The 21,267-nt window shown below is 38.7% G+C and overlaps 1 protein-coding gene across 1 annotated transcript in view; it reads left to right on the plus strand.

Moving 5' to 3' along the window:
- TMEFF1 (transmembrane protein with EGF like and two follistatin like domains 1) overlaps positions 1 to 21,267 on the plus strand; it is a 94,991-nt gene that overhangs the window by 34,982 nt on the left and 38,742 nt on the right. The window contains exons 3-5 of the mRNA XM_060101083.1: positions 6,518 to 6,647; positions 9,979 to 10,005; positions 12,184 to 12,280. Of these exons, the coding sequence (XP_059957066.1) occupies positions 6,518 to 6,647; positions 9,979 to 10,005; positions 12,184 to 12,280 (254 nt within the window). The remainder of the gene's footprint in view (positions 1 to 6,517; positions 6,648 to 9,978; positions 10,006 to 12,183; positions 12,281 to 21,267) is intronic.

Genomic DNA, 21,267 nt, shown 5'->3' on the forward strand with positions numbered 1-21,267 from the left:
AACTAAAAAACAAAAAAAAAAAACAAAAAAAAACCCAACAGAATTATAGATCAATGGAGCAGGATAGAAAGCCTAGAGATAAACCCATGCACCTGTGGTCAACTTATCTATGACAAAGGAGGCAAGGATATACAATGGAGAAAAGATAGTCTCTTCAATAAGTGGTGCTGGGAAAACTGGACAGCTACATGTAAAAGAATGAAATTAGAACATTCCCTATTACCATACACAAAAATAAAGTCCAAATGGATTAAAAACCTAAATGTAAGACCAGACACTATAAAACTCTAAGAGGAAAACATAGGAAGAACACTCTTTGACATAAACTGTGGCAAGATATTTTTTGACCCACCTCTCAGAGTAACGGAAATAAAAACAAAAATAAACAAATGGGACCTAATGAAACTTAAAAGCTTTTGCGCAGCAAAGGAAAGTATAAACAAGACAAAAAGACAACTCTCAGAATGGGAGAAAATATTTGCAAACGAAGCAACGGACAAAGGATTAATCTCCAAAATATATAAACAGCTCATGCAGCTCAATATTGAAAAAACAAAGAACACAATCAAAAACTGGGCAGAAGACCTAAATAGACATTTCTCCAAAGAAGACATACAGATGGCCAAGAGGCACATGAAAAGCTGCTCAACATCACTAATTATTAGAGAAATGCAAATCAAAACTACAATGAGGTATCACCTCATACCAGTTAGAATGGGCCTCATCAGAAAATCTACAAACAACAAATGCTGGAGAGGGTGTGTAGAAAAGGGAACCCTCTTGCACTGTTGGTGGGAATGTAAATTGATGCAGCCACTATGGAGAACTGTATGGAGGTTCCTTAAAAAACTAAAAATAGAATTACCATATGATCCAGCAATCCCACTACTGGGCATATACCCAGAGAAAACCATAATTCAAAAATACACATGCACCGCAATGTTCACTGTAGCACTATTTACAGTAGCCAGGTCATGGAAACAACCTAAATGCCCATCAACAGACGAATGGATAAAGAAGATGTGGTACATATATACCGTGGAATATTACTCAGCCATAAAAGGGAATGAAATTGTGCCATTTGCAGAGATGTGGATGGATCTAGAGCCTGTCATACAGAGTGAAGTAAGTCAGAAAGAGAAAATCAAATAGTGTATATTAACGCATGTATGTGGAATCTAGAAAAATGGTACAGATGAACCAGTTTGCAAGGCAGAAATAGAGACACAGATGTACAGAACGAAAGTATGGACAGCAAGGGGGGAAAGTTGGGGGAGGGTGGTGGTGGTGGTATGAATTGGGAGATTGGGATTGATATGTATACAGTAATACATATAAAAGAGATTAATAAGAATCTGCTGTATAAAAAAATAAAATAAAATTAAAAAAAACCCTTATGATTCATCATGCTTTCAGTGTTAATATAAGCTTTCTGGGACATAATTTAAACACAATTTAACAGATAATAACAGGATTTTAAATTCTAAAATTGTTTTGTTCAGCCTGTTGATAAGAGCTATTGCATCTTGCCACATATATAAACAAAGCTACTTTTATTAATGTTGAACAAAGAAAAATGATCAGTATTGCATCTTTTCATTAAAACCTGGGTAATATACAAAGAGGAGTGCGTATGGCTTTTTCCGTTTTCTTTCTTCTTTCTTTCTCTTTGTTCTTCTGACTGGAGTTCTTGGGCCTATGTCTTTTTTCCTGAGTTTTTTAGTGTCTTCTCTTGCTAGGTACTGTGTCCACTTATTGGACCTTTGTATTAGTCAGAGTTCTCCGGAGAAACAGAACCAACAGGATATATATATAGAGAGAGAGAGAGAGAGGAGAGAGAGAGATTATAAGGAATTGGCTCACTCAGTTATGGACACTGAGAAGTTCCACAATCTGCAGTCCACAAGCTGGAGGCCCAGAAAGGCTGGTGGTGTGGTTCCAATCTGAGGCTGAAGGCCTGAGAATCAGGGGAGCTGATATATAAGTCCCCGTCTGAGCCCAAAAGCCTGAGAACCAGGAGAAGACCAAGGTCCCAGCTCACCAGTCAGGCAGAGAGTTAATTCTCCCTTCATTCACCTCTTGGTCTATTCAGGTCATCAATGGATTGGATGATGCCACCCACATTGGAGAGGGCATTTATTCAGTCCACTGATTTAATGCTAATGTCATCCAGAGACACCCCCACAGATACATCCAGAAATTATATTTAATCTAGGCACCCTGGGGCCCAGTCAAGTGGACACATAAAATTAACCACCACAACTTTGTTAATATTATTTATTGTATTCAGCACAGTTCCTGACACACAGTAGGTACACAATAAATGCTTGAATGGATGTGGCTGCAGAGTTGTACACTGCTGCACCTTTGTAAACTACTTCAAATCACTCTTGCAGCTAAAGTGAAGGTGTAGGAGAGAGTTTTTTGCCCCAGCAAGAGTGGCAGTATAGAGGAGGCAGACCTTAGGTTAGAGTCAGTGCCCAAGTCAGAAGTTGTATGTTGTTAAAATTGCCCAAATCCCTTAATTTTGCCATAGCATAATGAGAGGCTCTTAATAGAGACTTCTTTTTTTTTTTTAGCGGTACGCGGGCCTCTCACTGCTGTGGCCTCTTCCGTTGCGGAGCACAGGCTCCGGACAGGCAGGCTCAGCGGCCATGGCTCATGGGCCCAGCCGCTCCACAGTATGTGGGATCTTCCCAGACGGGGGCACGAACCCGTGTCCCCTGCATCGGCAGGCGGACTCTCAACCACTGTGCCACCAGGGAAGCCCAATAGAGACTTCTTGAAACAGGCTGGCCAAAGAACTGTAGGTCTGCTTTTCCCATCTCATGCTCACCCCTTGGTATGTGCTCGTTAGGTTGCATTTCAGGGACATTGCCTACACAGTTTTAAGCCCCCTACTCACTACCACCAAGTGACATATAGTGAGATCCTGCTGAAAAAACTGGTGTGTAGTGGTTAGAGAACATCACTTGTCAGGAGTCGTGGGTCTTCCATTTGTTAGCTGTGACCTTGGGCAAGACTTAAGACTCAGAAATGATAATAGCAGTCGCAGAACCAGCTGATGTATGTTGAGAATTTACTATGGCTAGATGTAAATGCCAAAGATGGATTTCTCTTATTTATTTAATTCTCATAACAATTTTATTAGGTAGATACTATTATAATTACCATTTTATAGATAGGGGAAATGACACTGGTGTTAGCCCATAGTCACATGGATGGTCGGCCCAGGATTTGAACTCAGCATTTTACTTCAGAGCCCCAGCTCTAAGTACTAAGTCATGTGCTTCGCAGGATTGTTATATTTAAGTTAGTTTAGGACATTTAAAGTTGTAGCCAGTGTTTACTAGATAGAAACTCTTCAATAAATCTTAGCTATTACCATATAGATTCTCAGCCCTATCAGACTTAATAACCCTTTTTTATAACCAATAATTTGTATTCCATTTCTTTTCTATTCTTAAATGAAATTTGTAGATAATGTAACCTACATAAACACATAATTAAAGAAATCACTGTAATATACACTTGCAATGTAAAGGAGAAATGAAAGTAATTTACAGTAAAATAAGTATTTCAAAATGTAAATGTTTGGGCATGATTACCCTAGAAGACAATAGAGTAGATGCTTATATTTACTTATAATGAATATTTGGATTTTTAAAAAGATCATCAGCAGCAATTTCATACTAGTAGTATTTGAAAACAAAAAAGTAGAGGTATGGTGGATGCTAGAATAAAAGCTATTAGGAGAAGCTAGAACAGTCTTATATGTATATGGCCTTACCATAGTTCCTACATGAATGGCTAGAGATGCATTCAGAAATTGTATGGTATGTATGTTGTGCGGAACTATCCTTTCCTTTGCAGTACATCGAGCACCATTGGAATCCATCTGCTAAATGACAGTAATGTCCCTTTCTCATTGTGACAACCAAAAATGTCTCCATAGGGGCACCCACCCCTAGGGGGCGATATTAGCACCTTTGCAAGCACTATGTTAGAAAGTTATTAAATGTTTGTTGAGTGAAGAGTTGGCTTGAGAAGTCCATAGACTTAGCATTTGACATCTTGGAGCTTATGGTCTTTTTTGCTAATTATACATTGTATAATTACAGAGTAACATTGATTCCTGCAGACATCATACAAGTTATTGTGTACATTTTAGGGGGGAGAGGATAAAGTAAGTGATCCTTGAATTAGAGGAGTATAGGAAGGCATCCTAAAGTAAAATTTTAATTTTAACTAAAGTTGATGTAGGAGTCTGCTGATATTGTATAGAAAATCAACTTGGTTATAAAATATTTTATTAGAAATTGTTTTTACCAGTGTTTGACCTGGGGTAGCATGCTATATTTATGATTCATAAAGTAAGTTGACCACTTTTTAAAAAGTAAATAAATGATAAAAGTAAGTAAGCCTTGTTCATTGCAGAAAAATTGAGAAATACAGAAAACCATATACATGGAAATAAAAAACTATGGTGACAAGTAATGTGAAAAATTTATTGGTGTTTTCTTCCAGGATTTATTCTATGAATATTTATTTTTTCTAAATAATTGAGATATATGTGTGTATATATATGTAATTTATTTTCTTGCTATATTTTTACTTTATATTTTCGAATTATTTAAGAAATTTGCATTCAGTTTTGTGGACTAGATAATACATTTAAAAATGGCAGGGGGGGCCTCCCTGGTGGCGCAGTGGTTAAGAGTCCGCCTGCCGATGCAGGGGATACGGGTTCGTGCCCCGGTCTGGGAGGATCCCATATGCTGCGGAGCGGCTGGGCCCGTGAGCCATGGCCGCTGGGCCTGTGCATCCGGAGCCTGTGCTCCGCAACGGGAGAGGCCACAACAGTGAGAGGCCCGCATACAGCAAAAAGAAAAAAAAAAAAAATAAAATAAAATAAAAATGGCAGGGACTTCCCTGGTGGCGCAGTGGTTAAGAATCCTCCTGCCAATGCATGGCTTCAATCCCTGGTCTGGGAAGATCCCACATGCCGCTGAGCAACTAAGCCCGTGCGCCACAACTACTGAGCCTGCACTCTAGAGCGTGTGAGCCACAACTACTGAGCCTGTGCTCTAGAGCCCGTGCTCCGCAACAAGAGAAGCCACCAAAGTGAGAAGCCCGCGCACTGCAACCAAGAGTAGTCCCCCGCTCGCCGCAACTAGAGAAAGCCCACATGCAGCAACAAAGACCCAACGCATCCAAAAAAAGAAAAAGGGCACAAAATTCTCAGAAGTTACGTATATGGTATTATCACCTACTTTTCACTTAGCATTACCTTTTTCTGTCACACAGTATTCTTATAAAGGGTAATGCTCAGTGACTCCTTGAACAGATATAGCATGGTTTAAATAAATATTGCCTTGTTGGTTATTTAGGTTGTTTCTATGTTTTAGATATGAATACATTTCTATTTGAAATGAGTAATAAATTTTCATCTACAATAGTTTCCTTCAGATATATCCCTAAATGTGTAATTCTAGATAAAAAATCATTTCTTTTTTAGAACTCTTGAAATGTATTGTTAAATTATGTTATCAAAAGATTGAGCCAGTTTAAATTAGCACAACAGGTATATTGGTATGTTCACCAAATTGAATTTTTTGTCTAATGACCAATTTTATAAGCTAAAAATAGCATCGAGTTTTCATGTACCACTCTGATTGCTAGTGAAACTCAGCATTTTTTATATATTAATTGACCATTTGTTATTTTTTGTAAATTTATCATTTGTATTAATTTGTACTATCTCTCTTTTAGTAATAAGTTATGTCATATTATACTATTTTCCCCAGATTTTAAAACTTTAGTTCTTTATGATATTTCTGACATTTAGAAGTGTTAAAGTTTTTTAAACATACCAATTTAGTGTCATTTCTCAAACATGAATCATTCTTTTCATCTACTAATCCTTCAAGGCCCAGTTCACATTTCACTTTCTCTGAGGAGGCTTTTCTTGAATACTTCAGTTTACAGTAATAGGTATTAGATATTACACTTATTGTCTACACTTTTGATTTAGTACATGATCATATATATATATATGTATTTCCTATTTATATGGTTTACTAACAAGATCATAAGGTCTCTGAGAACAGAGTTCATTTTTCTACTATAGCATTTACCTTGAGACTTTGTGTACTAGACGTATTGAATAAGTGAATTTTGATAATAATGAAATGACATTACATCATTAGTGCTCATGACAAACATTGGCAAGCATTTCCTTTTATATTATCTGTCTCCCTGGATCACAAGCAAATGATGTAGATAGGATAGGGATTTTCATTCTCATTTTTATGGATAGTTGATAATTAATTTTCATTATGAATGTGAAAAAAGGTATGAGAAAATAGCATAACTCTTCTTTTTAAAAACCAAATAAAAGAACAAACTCTTTTGTAGTAGAAGTATGTCATAATACTATGGTATTGCATTCATGAATATGAAATGAACTATTAATATTCATGCCTAGTCTGAGAATTTATTTTTGTTCCTTTTGCAGTGCCATACAAATTATATTCCCGTCTGTGGATCAAATGGGGACACGTACCAAAATGAATGCTTCCTCAGAAGGGCTGCTTGTAAGCACCAGAAAGAGATAACAGTAGTAGCAAGGGGACCATGCTACTCTGGTATGTGTGATATTCTTCTGAAAAAATGTTAGAAATGGTTCTGCCATACTTTTAAGAGGAAGTTTCCAGTCAGAGATTTATTCCCAAAATTGCTTGTATGGATTGGTGACGATTATGTGGGGAATGGGGGAGCTCTTTTTTGCCTCCATTGCACGTTGCTTTTTTTTTTTTTTTTTGCGGTACGCGGGCCTCTCACTGTTGTGGCCTCTCCCGTTGCGGAGCACAGGCTCCGGACGTGCAGGCTCAGCGGCCATGGCTCACGGGCCCAGCCGCTCTGCGGCACGTGGGATCTTCCCAGACTGGGGCACGAACCCGTGTCCCCTGCATCAGCAGGTGGACTCTCAACCACTGCGCCACCAGGGAAGCCCTCACGTTGCTTTTTAACCCCAGGTAGTCTTGTACTGACTGTGTTACTTCTCAGGACGTTTTTAATGCTTAATGCTTTTTTTTGGTGGCGACTTTTCGTATCTTTTGCCTTTTGGTTTGAATATAAGACAGGATAAGATTTGGGGTGGGAAATACTGTGGGATCCATTTTGTTGATTTTTATCTTGGGGGGTGGGGAAGGAGTGGGGAGTATCCATAGGAAGTCATTAGTGGCATCCCAGGATGTGTCTCTGTCCAATCTCTTCTCTTTTTATATCTTCTCATTTCTGTTTGCTAGCCCTAGTCATCCACCTCCCCCAATTGTTTGTATTTACTTCCTTGTCTTTTCCTTCCTGAATTGGTAATGGTTAATTTTGGAAGGCATTAATATTAGTATCTTACTTGCATTTGTATTTAGCTATTCTTATGTGATTACTCCATTTCCTTTCTCTCCTTGTATATTACAGTGCCTGTGTTTTTATTGGGGCTCCATTACATAAGCGTAATTGATTGATGGTCCATGTGGTTGATCTCAAACTCCAGGTACACTAATACCACATGACTCAAAACCCCCACTCTGAACTGTGTGGTTGGTATTTCTGGTGTGGCCAGCCCCTGCCCTAAGAGTGTTGAGTGTGGCTTGTCCCACCCTAAGGTCTGATGTGGTCAACATCCTTCCTAAACATCGATTGCCTTCCAGAAGCTGAGGGCGAAGGCCAAAACTCTCTTTGGGCAAGGCCAAATTCTTTTCCATACACTAAATAATTAGATGCTCTTAGGCCAATAGACTATCATTTGATATGGTTCTTATACACTTCTCTAAGTACATTATGTTTCACAGACTTGATTTAGTAACTAAAAAGGAATATGGAGTTTTTTATAATCCCCAATTAATTATGCATCCTTTATGAGAAGTTTAAGACACCAACTGCTTTGATAAGCAGTGAATATTAAGCATTGGGAGGCAGAGTGGAAAGAGCTGGAAAGAGCACTGCACTCGGGTTACAAGACTTGGCTTTAAAGTAGCTCCAGCTCTTGTTTACTGTATGACCTTACACAAGTCACTTAGCTGCTTTGAGCCCCAGTCACATACCTAAATCGTGATGGATGTCATCTCCTGGGGTTAAGTGAGAATTGAATGAGCTAATCTATAAGGTGCTATATTGATTTTGTTATCTTCTGGCTGGGGCCAGAGTTGTTCATGTCATTTGGTCTGGTGTTGGTCCTGTTTCCTGTGCTAGGAACAACATTCTCCTTTGCTTATTTGAGAACTTTTTTATGCTTTAAGGTTGAGTGTAAGCCTTTTCTACTCTGTGAAATCTTTCTTTTCTGGTATTTCCTGGCAGAGTTTATTCACACTTTGTGCATATCTCTGTAAATATTGTACTGTATTTCATTTATCCAACACATCTGCCTTTGGCCAGATCCTGTTTCTTAACAGGAAAGTACTGTGTCCTGCCTAGGGAGGTATATCATAATCCCAGGGTTGGGGCAGGGGAAGGCGTATGTCCAGTGAAAATATGATTGACAAGAAGAACTCAACCTCATTATCAGAATAGTCACAGTGTATTTAATTTATTTCACAATTTTAAATGACCCTTAAGGAAGGTGTGAGATACTATATTTATTAAGATTGGACATTAGTTGGAAAAAAGATTGGGAGTGAGTAAGTATGTCATGCACTGGAACTGTCTTATTTATCAGTTTATATCTACCTTTTACTTATTATGTGTATGTTGTCTAACACATAATAAGTACCCAGTCAATGTATATGGAATAGAAGGGAAAAAGAGAGTTTGCCTAAGAAAAGTTTGGTAATAAAAATACTTTTGAGTTCCCTTTTTCCTTGTCTTTTTTTCTGCTCTTTTACTCTTTTTTTCCTCTTTACTTTCTCAGAGAAGATATAATTTTTTTATGGTTGATCAATCAAAATGAATACAATGTAAGACTTTGTATAAAACCCCATGAAGAGTTGAAGTGGATGCTACATAAAATCTGTATTTTTTTTCCAGTTCTTCCCGTTTCTACCACGTTTGGGACTTTTATTATAGTCTGCAGGAGGTTGAAAGGAAGGGGGGAAGGGAGCGATATTGTTGAGGGTGTCTCCCACTCTAGAGAACTATTTGAAGAACTGGAATGGATTCTCTAGGAAATCCTCCTCCCTAGAAAGTGCTGGGTAAAGTGTTAAGTTCATCACTTGCCATCTCTGTTCCACACTTATGATACTACACCATTGCCCTCTTTTCAACATGCTCTGTGCCATATGTTGGTTCTTTTAGGATTATAAAGTACATATTTTAAATTAATTACATTTTACTCTGGCTTCTTGCTGGTAACTTTGAGGGAGCCTCTTTAATTTGACTAGTAACAAGTTTCTCACCTACACCTTGGTGAGATTCCTTCTGGTGAGGTTTCCTAGAGGAAGTTAATTTCATCAGTAATATGAAAACCTCAACCTTGAGGTTCTTTCCTTCTAAACCTTGGGGCTTTTCATATCGTTTGGCTTTTGGCTGTTATCCACAGATTTAATGAAGAAGATTTTTGGAGCAAGACCCAAGGCTCTTCTCCTCCCTTTTTAATAAAAGCAGTTTATTCTTTACTCCTTTCAAGCTTTAACAAAATTAAAAATTTCTTCTACCTTTTAAGTGAGTTATTTAAAGCTATTTCTATTTAGCCATCTACTTTATAATATTTATTGGTTTTTACTCTGTACAAGGCACCTGGGTATTTCCTGAATGGGCTACAAAGATGTATGAGGTATGCATTATGTGTCCAAGTAACTTATATTTGAAGAAAGGTACAAAATAAGTATATAAGAATAAACTGTTAGATATCCAGAAAAAATGAGAAAAGGGGCTACATGAGAATGGATATCACAGTTTGATTTTTGATAAGAAATTTTACTATTTGATAATATGAGATTTCCAGGAAAAGTATTCATATTCATTCTTTATTTTTCTTCTCAGATAATGGTTCTGGATCTGGAGAGGGAGGTAAGTTTCAAATACCCCTTAAAAAGCATTTTTTTTCTTTTACTTTTTAAAAACAGCTCTATTGAGATAAAACTCACATACCATGCGGTTTGCCCATTGAAAGTATGTAATTCAGTGGCTTTTAGTATATTCACAGAATTGTACATTCATCACCACAGCCAACTTTAGAACATTTTCATTACCCCGGAAAGAAACCCTGTACCCCTCAGCTATCACCCCCAATCCCTCTATCCCCCTTAGCCCTTAGCATTCTTTTTTTCCTGCATTTATTTTTCATTATAGGTTTGTTGTCAGACAAAGGGGAAATGTTGCTCCTGTTAAACTGAAGTTACACCAAGGCGCCCTCTCCTTAGGATCATCCCCAGATGATTTTAGCTTGGACCAGAGTATATGTAACACTCTCCCATCCCTTGCTTACAAATTTTTGCTCATAAGGAATTTTCAAGGTACAATATTTAAAAACTGTTTGAAAAACTAATATTTGGTAATTCAGCTTACTCTGAATTATTAGAATTGAGAATGACTGATCTATTTCATGGTCTAATATGGCTGTAATTCTTAATGAATATACACTGTATGCAAAGTAAGTTTGAGGTGCTCTGGGGATGCACTAAAAGAAAAAACATACTCTGGTAAAATTTACACTTATGCAAATGAAAACTACAGTTCTGATCCTTTCAGTACTATCTGAAACCTTACTCCACCCTTCTACATTTCATAGAATCCTAACATTTTAGAGTTGAAAGGGACTTTGAAGGTCACCTAGAGAGTAGAAGAACTGTTCTGAGAAAGAATTTCAAGGATGACAGTTTGACCTTAAAAAAAAAAAAAGATTTAAACTGTCCAACAATAGAATTTAATTTAAATGGACATGTTCAAGCAGAAACTTTGTGATCATGTGTGAAGGATGAGATCATAAATTCTGGATCTTAGAGCTGGAAAGGACTTTAAAGGATCATGTGGTCCAGCCCCTGTGGTCAGATATTCAGTTAAGAAACTGTCATTGTTACTATATTAAAGAAGTGGAAGTTGATCTCCAGATTTGCTTATATGGTACAAATACTGGATATCTTGCCCTGAGGATGTTGGTTGTTGGCAATTTTTTTTTTAGGGAGTATGAGTTAGAAAGGCTAAGTGGTTTGCTCAGATTAATATACAAACTTTAGTGAGCTCATGGTGGCTGTATGATTTCTAGATCTCATTATGTTTCTGAGGCCTTAGAAATGCTTAGGATTATGCTCCCTGGAATTGTTTTGGGAGTATTCATTAGAATTTGGGGAGGATTTCTCCCTTAAGTGTAGGCAGACACACAAAATGGCAAGTTTGGTAATAGTACCAAACAGGCACTTAGGTTTGTGTGCTTTCCTTATAACATCTTCTCTGCTGATTGACACCCCCTCAATAAGGTGTGCTTTCCCAAACCAGACTGGGAAATCCCTTGAGTAAACTGTAATCCCTAAATTGGCTTCAGAACTGACCTCCCTGCCCAGTTTGAGGTTATCAGGATAGGATCCACTCTAGTTAAGACCCAGGAGTATAGGGTTCCCTAAATGTGGGATATGAGCTGAGTTGGGGGCTGGTGGTATGCACTGTTGTTTTGTGCTGGGTCATATGAGACGCATACCCTTCTGTATTCTGGGTGTTGTTGGCTGTGCTAGGTGGTAAAGTAGAAAAGGGCAAGTCCTTTGTAAATAGACCCCTTTCCTTTTTAAAATTTGGAGGTAATTTTTAAGGCAGGTGTGAAACTGATGTGAGGAAAAGGTAGTGGTTAGACTCTGCTTTGTTTAATCACTTATTTGCTAACCAGGATTGCACAGGCTATTTCAGTAGGGTAATCACTGGACTAAATTTATTGCTCATGTTTTTTTTCCCTCTCTCTTATTTAATGTTATGGTAATTCTTCTAAAGAATCAACAAAATCTAGCATACTGTTCTGTTGTGCATAGGTTAAGGGATTATTTTTCTAGCCCCAATACTTTTTTTTTTTTCACAGAATATGTTATACTCTGTATTGACAACATTTTTGGACTCAAGCATTAACAGATTTTTGGAACTGATTTTTTTCAAGAGCTTGGGTACATTTTCCCTAGAAATAGGATAATGGCTGCTGAAAACATGAAGCATATCTGGAAAGGATCCCAACTTTTGGTTGAAAATTTAATTTTTCTTTTTAAACAGAAGAGGAAGGGTCAGGGGCAGAAGTTCACAGAAAACACTCCAAGTGTGGACCTTGCAAATATAAAGCTGAGTGTGATGAAGATGCAGAAAATGTTGGGTGAGTTGATTGAGGGAAGGGGATAAACTTACTTGGAGGTTAATTATCAGCATTATTATATTATAGAAAGGTATCATCTAATTTGCTTCTGTGTATTTTGTGTGTGCCTTCTATGTTTTTTTTTTGTTTAATGCTAGTCTGTTGGCTTTTAAATTGACATAATACTATAGCTATTTAAGTGTTTTAGAATGGAAATCCATTTATAATTTTTTTCATTGTACCGCTGCCTTTTTTTCACTGATAGTTTTACATATTTTATACCAAGTGCTAATTTTATTCATCAGAATTGCTCTTATTTGGAATTATCTTACTATTATATTTTTAACTAGTATCAACGATAAACAGTTTTTCTTTTTCTTAACTTGCATTTTTTTTTTTTTTTTTTTTTGCGGTACGCGGGCCTCTCACTGTTGTGGCCTCTCCCATTGCGGAGCACAGGCTCCGGACGCACAGGCTCAGTGGCCATGGCTCACAGGCCCAGCCGCTCCGTGGCACGTGGGATCTTCCTGGACCGGGGCACGAACCCGTGTCCCCTGCATCGGCAGGCGGACTCTCAACCACTGCGCCACCAGGGAAGCCCTTAACTTGCATTTTTATACACAAACTTTTCATGTATTTCAGTGTATTAAGAAAAATTCAAAACATCCAAAATTTTAGAGATAGTAAGTAAATATTATATAATAAGTAAAAATTATTTCTGGAAATCTCAGCTGCACTGATAGACATTTTGTTTTATTTTCTCATGTTCAGCCCTCACTAAGGTGGGTTTTGTAGCTGGACAGCATTGTCTGTCCAATTTCCTGTGCACTCCCTGTGAGAAGGGTGTTGTTTGGTGGAGTAGTAACAATATAGACCTCATCAACACAGTCATGTTTGTTTCTTCCTTTCATCAGGTTCCTGTTTGTTTATTCCCAGTCTCAACCTTCTTTCAATTCTCTGTGGTGCTTGCTTTTTGCATAGTTGATTCTAAAAGCTTTAATGCTGTCTTTAGGACCTTATGTAGCACAAATGGATCTTCTTCACTTCCTCAATTTTCCCTTAGTGCATATTTTACAACACTCATTTTATAGAGATTTGCAGGTTCTTTCTTACTTATATGTATTTTCACTGTGAATTTCCAGACTCATGTTTTATTCAGCCCTTAAATGCCTATTTGAGCCTTTTACTGATCAGTGGTAGTATGGTTTAATTAGCATTTATGCCCAGAATGAATTTTACAAATCAGGATAACCACATTTTCAGTATTTTGGTACAGAATCACCTGTTTGTCTGGCACTTGGTAAAATTAAATGTCTGATAATTTACTTGATATATGTTTGAAAGTAGGTGAGAATTGGCAAAAGACACGGTCAATAAAAAGTGAATTCAGCAAACCCTGAGTTTGCTCTGTTTCTGCATATTGGTCACTTGGATTGACATGTCCATCTGTTTCAATCAGAGTGGACTGATTTGTAAGAACATGTTTTCCAAAGTAGATTTTGGCCTATAGAACATGAGAGAAATGATAGCAATGTGGACTTGCAGAGAGAACAGGTAATAGGTATTATGTTCTCTTCTTCTCTCTTTGTACTGATGATATGCATGATGAAACACCAGCATTTGTGTGTGTGTGTGTGTGTGTGTGTGTATTTTTGTAGATATTTAGTTCTTTTCAGTATTTTTCCTCAGGACTGTTCTATACTAGTGTTCAGCTTCAGAATAGCTGTCAGTGATTGATTGGCTTGATCTGTTGTTATTCCTTTGACAGTACCTCTCTTCAGTCCTATTTTTTACATTTCTCTGCTTTCATTTTTCATCCCTTAATTGAAAGAGATAGAGATCTTCTGCTGGGAAGTAGAATGGTTTCTGTGTAGTTTCAGAGGTAGCCCCAAGTATGACATCTATAAGATAAAATACATATCTTTCTCTGTACCCCTTCTCTTGATGGAATATGTAGCCTATGCCCAGTCAGAGCAACTCTGTTGTATATACTAAATTCATTTTGTATGTGTCTGTTTGAGAACTTGTAACTGCTGTTCTTGCAGGTACAGGCTCTAAGCATAAGAAAGTGGGCATAGACCAGGGAAGGGCTTACCAATAGTAAGGAGCATGCAGGCTGAGGAACTTCCTGAGGAGCTTCCTAAGGAGCACATGGATAGATTGGGACAGGCAGCCAAGACCAGGCCAGGAAATTGATGCGATAATAGGAGAACATTAAGGAAGCAAACTATACCTTTACCTAGAAAATAAGTACATATATACATAGTAATAATAGATATTAAGTAAAACAAAATTCTATAAAATAATACTTAACCTTTAATAAAAATAATGTACTCTAATATTTTCCATACTGATATGACCTACAGTTAAAAAAATTGCTCTGAGGGCTTCCCCGGTGGCGCAGTGGTTGAGAGTCCGCCTGCCGATGCAGGGGACACGGGTTCGTACCCCGGTCCGGGAAGATCCCACATGCCGCAGAGCGGCTGGGCCCGTGAGCCATGGCCGCTGAGCCTGCGCGTCCGGAGCCTGTGCTCCACAACGGGAGAGGCCACAACAGTGAGAGGCCCGCGTACTGCAAAAAAAAAAAAAAATTGCTCTGTAATGTAACTATAATAGATATTTTATTTCATGTTACATTTTTAGGTATGGGTATTCATTTTCATTAAAAAAATTTTATCTTTTCTCATTTTGAAATGTCTTTCCTATCAAAAGAAATGCTGTATATAACCTATCTGGTTTCCAAAGGGCAGCTAATCTTTTTTTTTCCTTTTGTAGTTGGTTAATTTATTATTATTTTTTAAAATTTCTTTTTCTATTGAAGTATGGTTGATGTACAATGTTGTGTTAGTTTCAGGTGTACGGCAAAGTGATTCAGTTATACATATATATATCTATCCTTTTTCAGATGCTGAAATCTTTCTCTTGCTTTACAACTCTTTTCTTCTTGCTAATAGTAGGAAAAAAAACTGGCTATTTGGGGGAGGGGATAAATGGTACCATGTAAGTTAATTTTTTGCTATTAAGAGAAGTGTAGTTTTTTATTTAGCCATTTAAATAGAAACTGATTTAAATATATTGTCTTAAACAGTATACAAAACATATTCTAACATATTCTTAGGGTCATGTATAGTTTGTTACATTTTTCAAATGCTGTTATATAGATTATTTTTTCAGCTCTTTATGGCAGTCTGTCCAGTGGGTAGGGCAAGGAAGTATTATCCTGATTTTACTGGGGGATCTGAGCTCAGAAGAAGCTGAGTGGACTGTGATCAAGCAGCAGAACCAGAACACAGGTCTCATGACAAGAGATTTATCCATTCTGTTCTGCACACACATGTGTAATATGATGATCTTCTCAGAGGCCGCTGATGTTTTTAGTGGTAGCTGTTTCACGCCTACTAAAGGCTCTATTCTGCTTTGTGTTTTGGGTTCTACATTGTTTTATAAAAATGATTTTTCGGGCTTCCCTGGTGGCGCAGTGGTTGAGAGTCTGCCTGCCGATGCAGGGGACACAGGTTCGTGCCCTGGTCCGGGAAGATCCCACATGCCGCAGAGTGGCTGGGCCCGTGAGCCATGGCCGCTGAGCCTGCACGTCCGGAGCCTGTGCTCCACAACGGGAGAAGCCAACACAGTGAGAGGCCCACGTACCGCAAAAAAAAAAAAAAAAAAAAGATTTTTTTTCTCCCATGTCAGGCTCTTCGCTGTTGCATCTGGGTGCTGTCAGTATGCCTTGTCAGTGATTCTGACTGTAGATGACTCCAACTTATTAATTGCCTCTCTGCTTCCCTGAAATAGGAAACAGTATGCTTGTAGAAACTATATCTAATGTAGGAATAAGTGTAAAATCAGAGTAAATAGGTTCTTAGTGGATTGTATAAACTTCAGATATTGCATGAATTTTGTCTCTCTTGTCTGCTCAGTGGCTATTTTATTTATAATTTAAATTATTTTTGCTTGTGGGAGGCTTTTTTCCTCTTTCTTCCCGAAGCACACTGTGTCTCTCTAATGGCATCGTGGGGCTTTGCATGGGTTTGTGATGGCTATCTTCATTGGTGCTTACATTTTGAATTTATACCTAGAGCGAGGTAGTTGAGGTTGCAAGAAATTTGACTCCCACATGGGTGAGGTTTCAGTATTCCACTGCGACCGTTGTGACTAGACTTTCTGCTTAGTCTTAAAACTTGGAAACAATACCTGCTTTACAGAAAATTTTGTTTCTTAAACTACATAATCGCAGCAACCACACTCCCTCTTTATCTAAACAGTATTTCTAACCGGTCCAAGGCTGAGGTTATTGCTGCAAGATAGCCCTCAGCTGTTTGTCTGGACAGTGGGACCAGATAATCATAGAACTCCTTCAGCCAGGTAGACCTTTTATATAGCTGACCTAAATCCCTGCCATGAATCATTTGAATAGTCTGTAAAATCATCTGGCATAATGTCAGTACAGGAGAGTTATAAAAAACCTCCAATTATTCCTTTGAACTTTGTCTGCCATGTGCTTTATGGAAATTGTCCCTGCTCTTCTGCCTCTTTGATGTCAGTCATTTTGGAGATGCTGTTTCCCTTTTCCCCTGAGTGATGTAAGCTCTCAGAGAAAGAATCATGTAGGTGTGCAGTCTGACAGACAACGTTGACAAGCAGTTAATTCACCTGTTGCACATCTTTGTCTTTTATGGTACCATTTTCTGTTTGGACACAGTTGCTGGCCACTATCACAGTCTGATGAGTCTCTCCCTCAGAACGTGGAATGAAATTTTTTTTTGTTTGTTTAAACAGAGAGAGTAATGCTATACATCTGTCATCTCCATTAATGTCCTCCTTTCTAGAAGTTGCATATACTTTAAAAAAAAAGAACAACCAAAGGAGTACTTTTCTACCATTATCTATTCTTGCTTCTGATTTCCTCCTAATCAGAGATGACAATAATTTTCATCATTTAACATTGCCTGACTCTGGATATTTGGAATCTAGACTTTTAAAACTATTTAGGTTTAATAAATTTCTACCAAGGCCCCTTAGATTATAATGGGAAAATAATTGTATGTTGTCCATTATGCTCTGATAACAGGAAATAAACACTATTAAACGTTATTTTATACCAAGTATAATCCAGATGTTAATAATGACAGGCTCATTTGTCCAGAAATGCAGAACACAGTATCCCCATGGCCTCCTGCGGTTTGCTGAATGCTCTGTGACTCTTTGATGATTTGCCTCTGTTATTCTGTCTGCCTGAAGCCCACCCCTGTAGACCTACTTGTTTAATTCCTACTCTTTCTTCCAGCTTGGATGAAGTATGACTTCAGCACCTCTTCCTAGCAGCCTCCCTTGCTGTTTCTGCAGTCCCTATGAGTTAGGTGACTAACTCTGTGTTCCTCCCTTGGTCTTGAGAAAAACAACCTCCACATAGCACTTATACTGTTGGGATCACTAACAGATTGTGGGCTCCCTGAGTACAGGGACTTTGTCTTGCTGGTTTCTATGTTGGATGAACTTGCCATAAGGTTGGATATCTTAGGGTCCCTCTATAGGTCTTGTTGAACTCGTGGCAGTTCACACGGCTTTCCTGTTCACTTAGAGCCACAGAAAGGGTCGTTGTGATGGTTTAACATGTGTGAAAAGGACTAGTAGTATTGTGAGGAATTTGTAGCAGGTGAACTTGTTGCAGTCTTTGTTAGGTGTTTATGAAATCTAAATAACTTCACATGAATTAGTTTAAGCCAGTGTTTTTCCTAACTGCTAAATAAAACTTACCATATGGAGAAGGAATGACACTTTCTATGTACAGTAAGGGGAAAGGAAGAGACAGGATAGATATTTTTCAATAATAATACCTTTCAGATATACATAGTATTTGATGATTTCAAAGGGCTTTTTACAAAAGCTTATTTGATTCTGTCACCAGTGTTTGAGGTATTATCACTATTATTAAAGACTCAGAGTTGTGATTTGCCAAAATCCTAGAGCTAAATCAGAGAAGTCATTGAATTTATTCATGTATGTATGTATGCATTCATGCCTTTGAAATTCATAGTGTTAGAAATTCAAAAGCTTTAAAAGGCTTTACAGTAAAAGGTCTGTTTCCCACCCCACCCCTGATCCTCAGCTACCCAATTGTCTTCACTAGAGGCAGTCACTGTGATCTGTTTCTTAATCTCCCAGAGGTAATTTTTGCATGTACAAGCAGATATGTACACGTATTCTCTTTCTTTCCTTTTTTTTTGCATTACGCGGGCCTCTCACTGTTGTGGCCTCTCCCGTTGCGGAGCACAGGCTCTGGATGCGCAGGCCCAGCGGCCATGGCTCACAGGCCCAGCCACTCCGCGGCATGTGGGATCCTCCCAGACCGGGGCACGAACCCGCGTCCCCTGCATCGGCAGGCGAACTCTCAACCACTGCGCCACCAGGGAAGCCCTTTCTTTCCTTTTTTTAAACTAATGGCAGCGCACTATACATACTGCTCTACTCTTTATTTAAAACTTTTTTTGTAAAATGTACATTTTGCATACAGATGTGTTTAAAACATATATATGCAATTTAGAGAATACTACACCTATATACCTAACACCTAGGGTACAAAATAGAATATTGCCAAATTCACAGTACCGAGTGTTGACTTAGCCGCCGGCACTGTTAGATGAAGGCTTACGGAAAAAGACACATTGAACAATCTCTGTGTCAGAGTCTGACTTTTGGCTTCCTGGTTTACACGATTCCCTTCTGGGGAAGTGGGTGGGCAAGACCCTGAGTGTTATGGGGAATGTCATAAGGCTCACAGTTGAGACATCTGGTAGGATTCTCATATCACCAGGTATGGATGATTGGCAGAAATGTGGTCAGAGAGTGGACTGCTCTGTGTTTTCTACTTCCAGTCTCACCGTAGCTGACCTCCAGCTCTCAGGAGTATGTCAGTTAAATGAGTGTGCTCGTTTGGTTCAGGTAGTTGACATGAAGGGGAGAGCAGGAACTTCATCAAGGCAAGTACAATTAAGAATCTGAGGGCCTCCCTGGTGGCGCAAGTGGTTGAGAGTCCGCCTGCCGATGCAGGGGATACGGGTTCGTGCCCCGGTCTGGGAGGATCCCATATGCCGCGGAGCGGCTGGGCCCGTGAGCCATGGCCGCTGAGCCTGCGCGTCCGGAGCCTGCGCGTCCGGAGCCTGTGCTCCGCAACGGGGGAGGCCACAACAGTGAGAGGCCCGCATACTGAAAAAAAAAAAAAAAAAAAAAAAAAAAAGAATCTGAGCCAGGCTTACCTGGGCATTCTGTTCTCTGGCTAAAAAGAGGGCAGTAGGCATCTTGGTAATGGCATCTAGCAATACAACTGTCCACAGAGTGAAATTATCAATATTTCAGTGTGGGGACCTCCCTGGTGGCTCAGTGGTTAAGAATCCGCCTGCCAATTCAGAGGACACGGGTTCGATCTCTGGTCCGGGAAGATCCCACATGCCATGGAGCAACTAAGCCCGTGCGCCACAACTACTGAACCTGCGCTCTAGTGCCCGCATGCCGCAACTACTGAGCCCCCGTGCTGCAACTACTGAAGCCCGTGTGCCCAGAGCCCCGTGCTCTGCAGCAAGAGAAGCCACTGCAATGAGAAGCCCGAGCACTGCAATGAAGAGTAGCCCCCACTCGCCGCAACTAGAGAAAGCCCGTGCGCAGCAGTGAAGACCCAACGCAGCCAAAAATTAAAAAAAAAAAAAAAAAAAAATTCAGTGTGGACTGGTTGCCCTCTTAATATAGCTGTCATCTTGGAATCTTCCTTCAATGTTGTGTCTTTTCCAACAACAATCAGTTCTCCAGTTCTCCTTCACCAACTGGGTGTCCTACAATTCATTTCTTTTATACACTTCTTGGAGTCAGTACAGACCCCACAGGGTAAGGACTTAGACCCACAAATTGCCCCCGCTTTAGACACCAGCTGCAAATGAGGTTCCCTGCACTTCTGCCCAGGATACTAGGAATCTGGAGGTTCCTAAGACCTCCCTTAAGGTTCTATAATTTGCTAAAATGACTTAGAATTAAGGAAAGAGCTGAATCATCTCATTAGCATACAAAAGACTCTTTTGTCAAAGTTCCAAGGGTTTTAGGAGCTCTGCCAGGAACAGGGGACAAAGACTAAACATTTTTTGTTATACCACAAGCATCATCCTAGAAATTCCTTTACCTCTCTCCTACATACGATATCCTGTTTCTTGCATTTTTTACCTTTAACTTTTTAATTTTACTTTCCCATTTTAGTATATCTTTCAGTAGCTTCTTGAGAAAGGGTACAAGGTGAGACCTTATATTTAAGGTGTTTTTATCCTACACCTAATACTTGACTTATAACTTGGTGAGTGCATAATTCTAGGTGGCAGGTAATTTTCCCTCAGAATTGTGAAAGCATTGCTCTGTTGGCTTCTAGCTTCCAGTTGAAGTCTGAAACCACTCTGATTCACGGTCCTTTGTATATGATTTGTTTTCTCTCTATCGAAGCATGTAGAATCTCCTTTTGGTTCTCAGTATAACGAAATTTCACAGTTCCTACAATCTTACTGACTTCTGATTTGAGAAATTTTCTTCAGTTAGTTCTTTGATGACTTCCTTTCCTCTCTTTTCTATTTCTGGTACTTCTGTTATTTGGATGCTGGACATTCTGGACTAGTCCTTTAATTTTCTTTTCTCTCCTATTTTCTATTTAGAAAAATTTTTGCTGTTTTTTTGAATTTGTCATTTCTCCTGTACTTTTTAATTTCTAAGAGCTCATTTTTGTTCTCATGGTGCTCCTTTTTCATAGCATCCTATTTTTGTTTTATGATTGCAGTATGTTTTTGTGGCTTGCATTATTGGTATTCTATCTGCTATAAGGATGAGGTTTTCTTTTATTCATTTTTATTCAGTGAGTTTTAATCTGTTACTTTAACTTGTTTTGGGGGTTATATGGCCTTATAAAATGAATTAGTAAGTGTTCTTTCTATTCTCTGGATGATTTTGTGTAAGAATAGAAATGTCTATTTATTGAATGA

Source organism: Mesoplodon densirostris, chromosome 6, assembly GCF_025265405.1.
Source record: "Mesoplodon densirostris isolate mMesDen1 chromosome 6, mMesDen1 primary haplotype, whole genome shotgun sequence".
NCBI classification, from domain to species: Eukaryota; Metazoa; Chordata; class Mammalia; order Artiodactyla; family Ziphiidae; genus Mesoplodon; species Mesoplodon densirostris.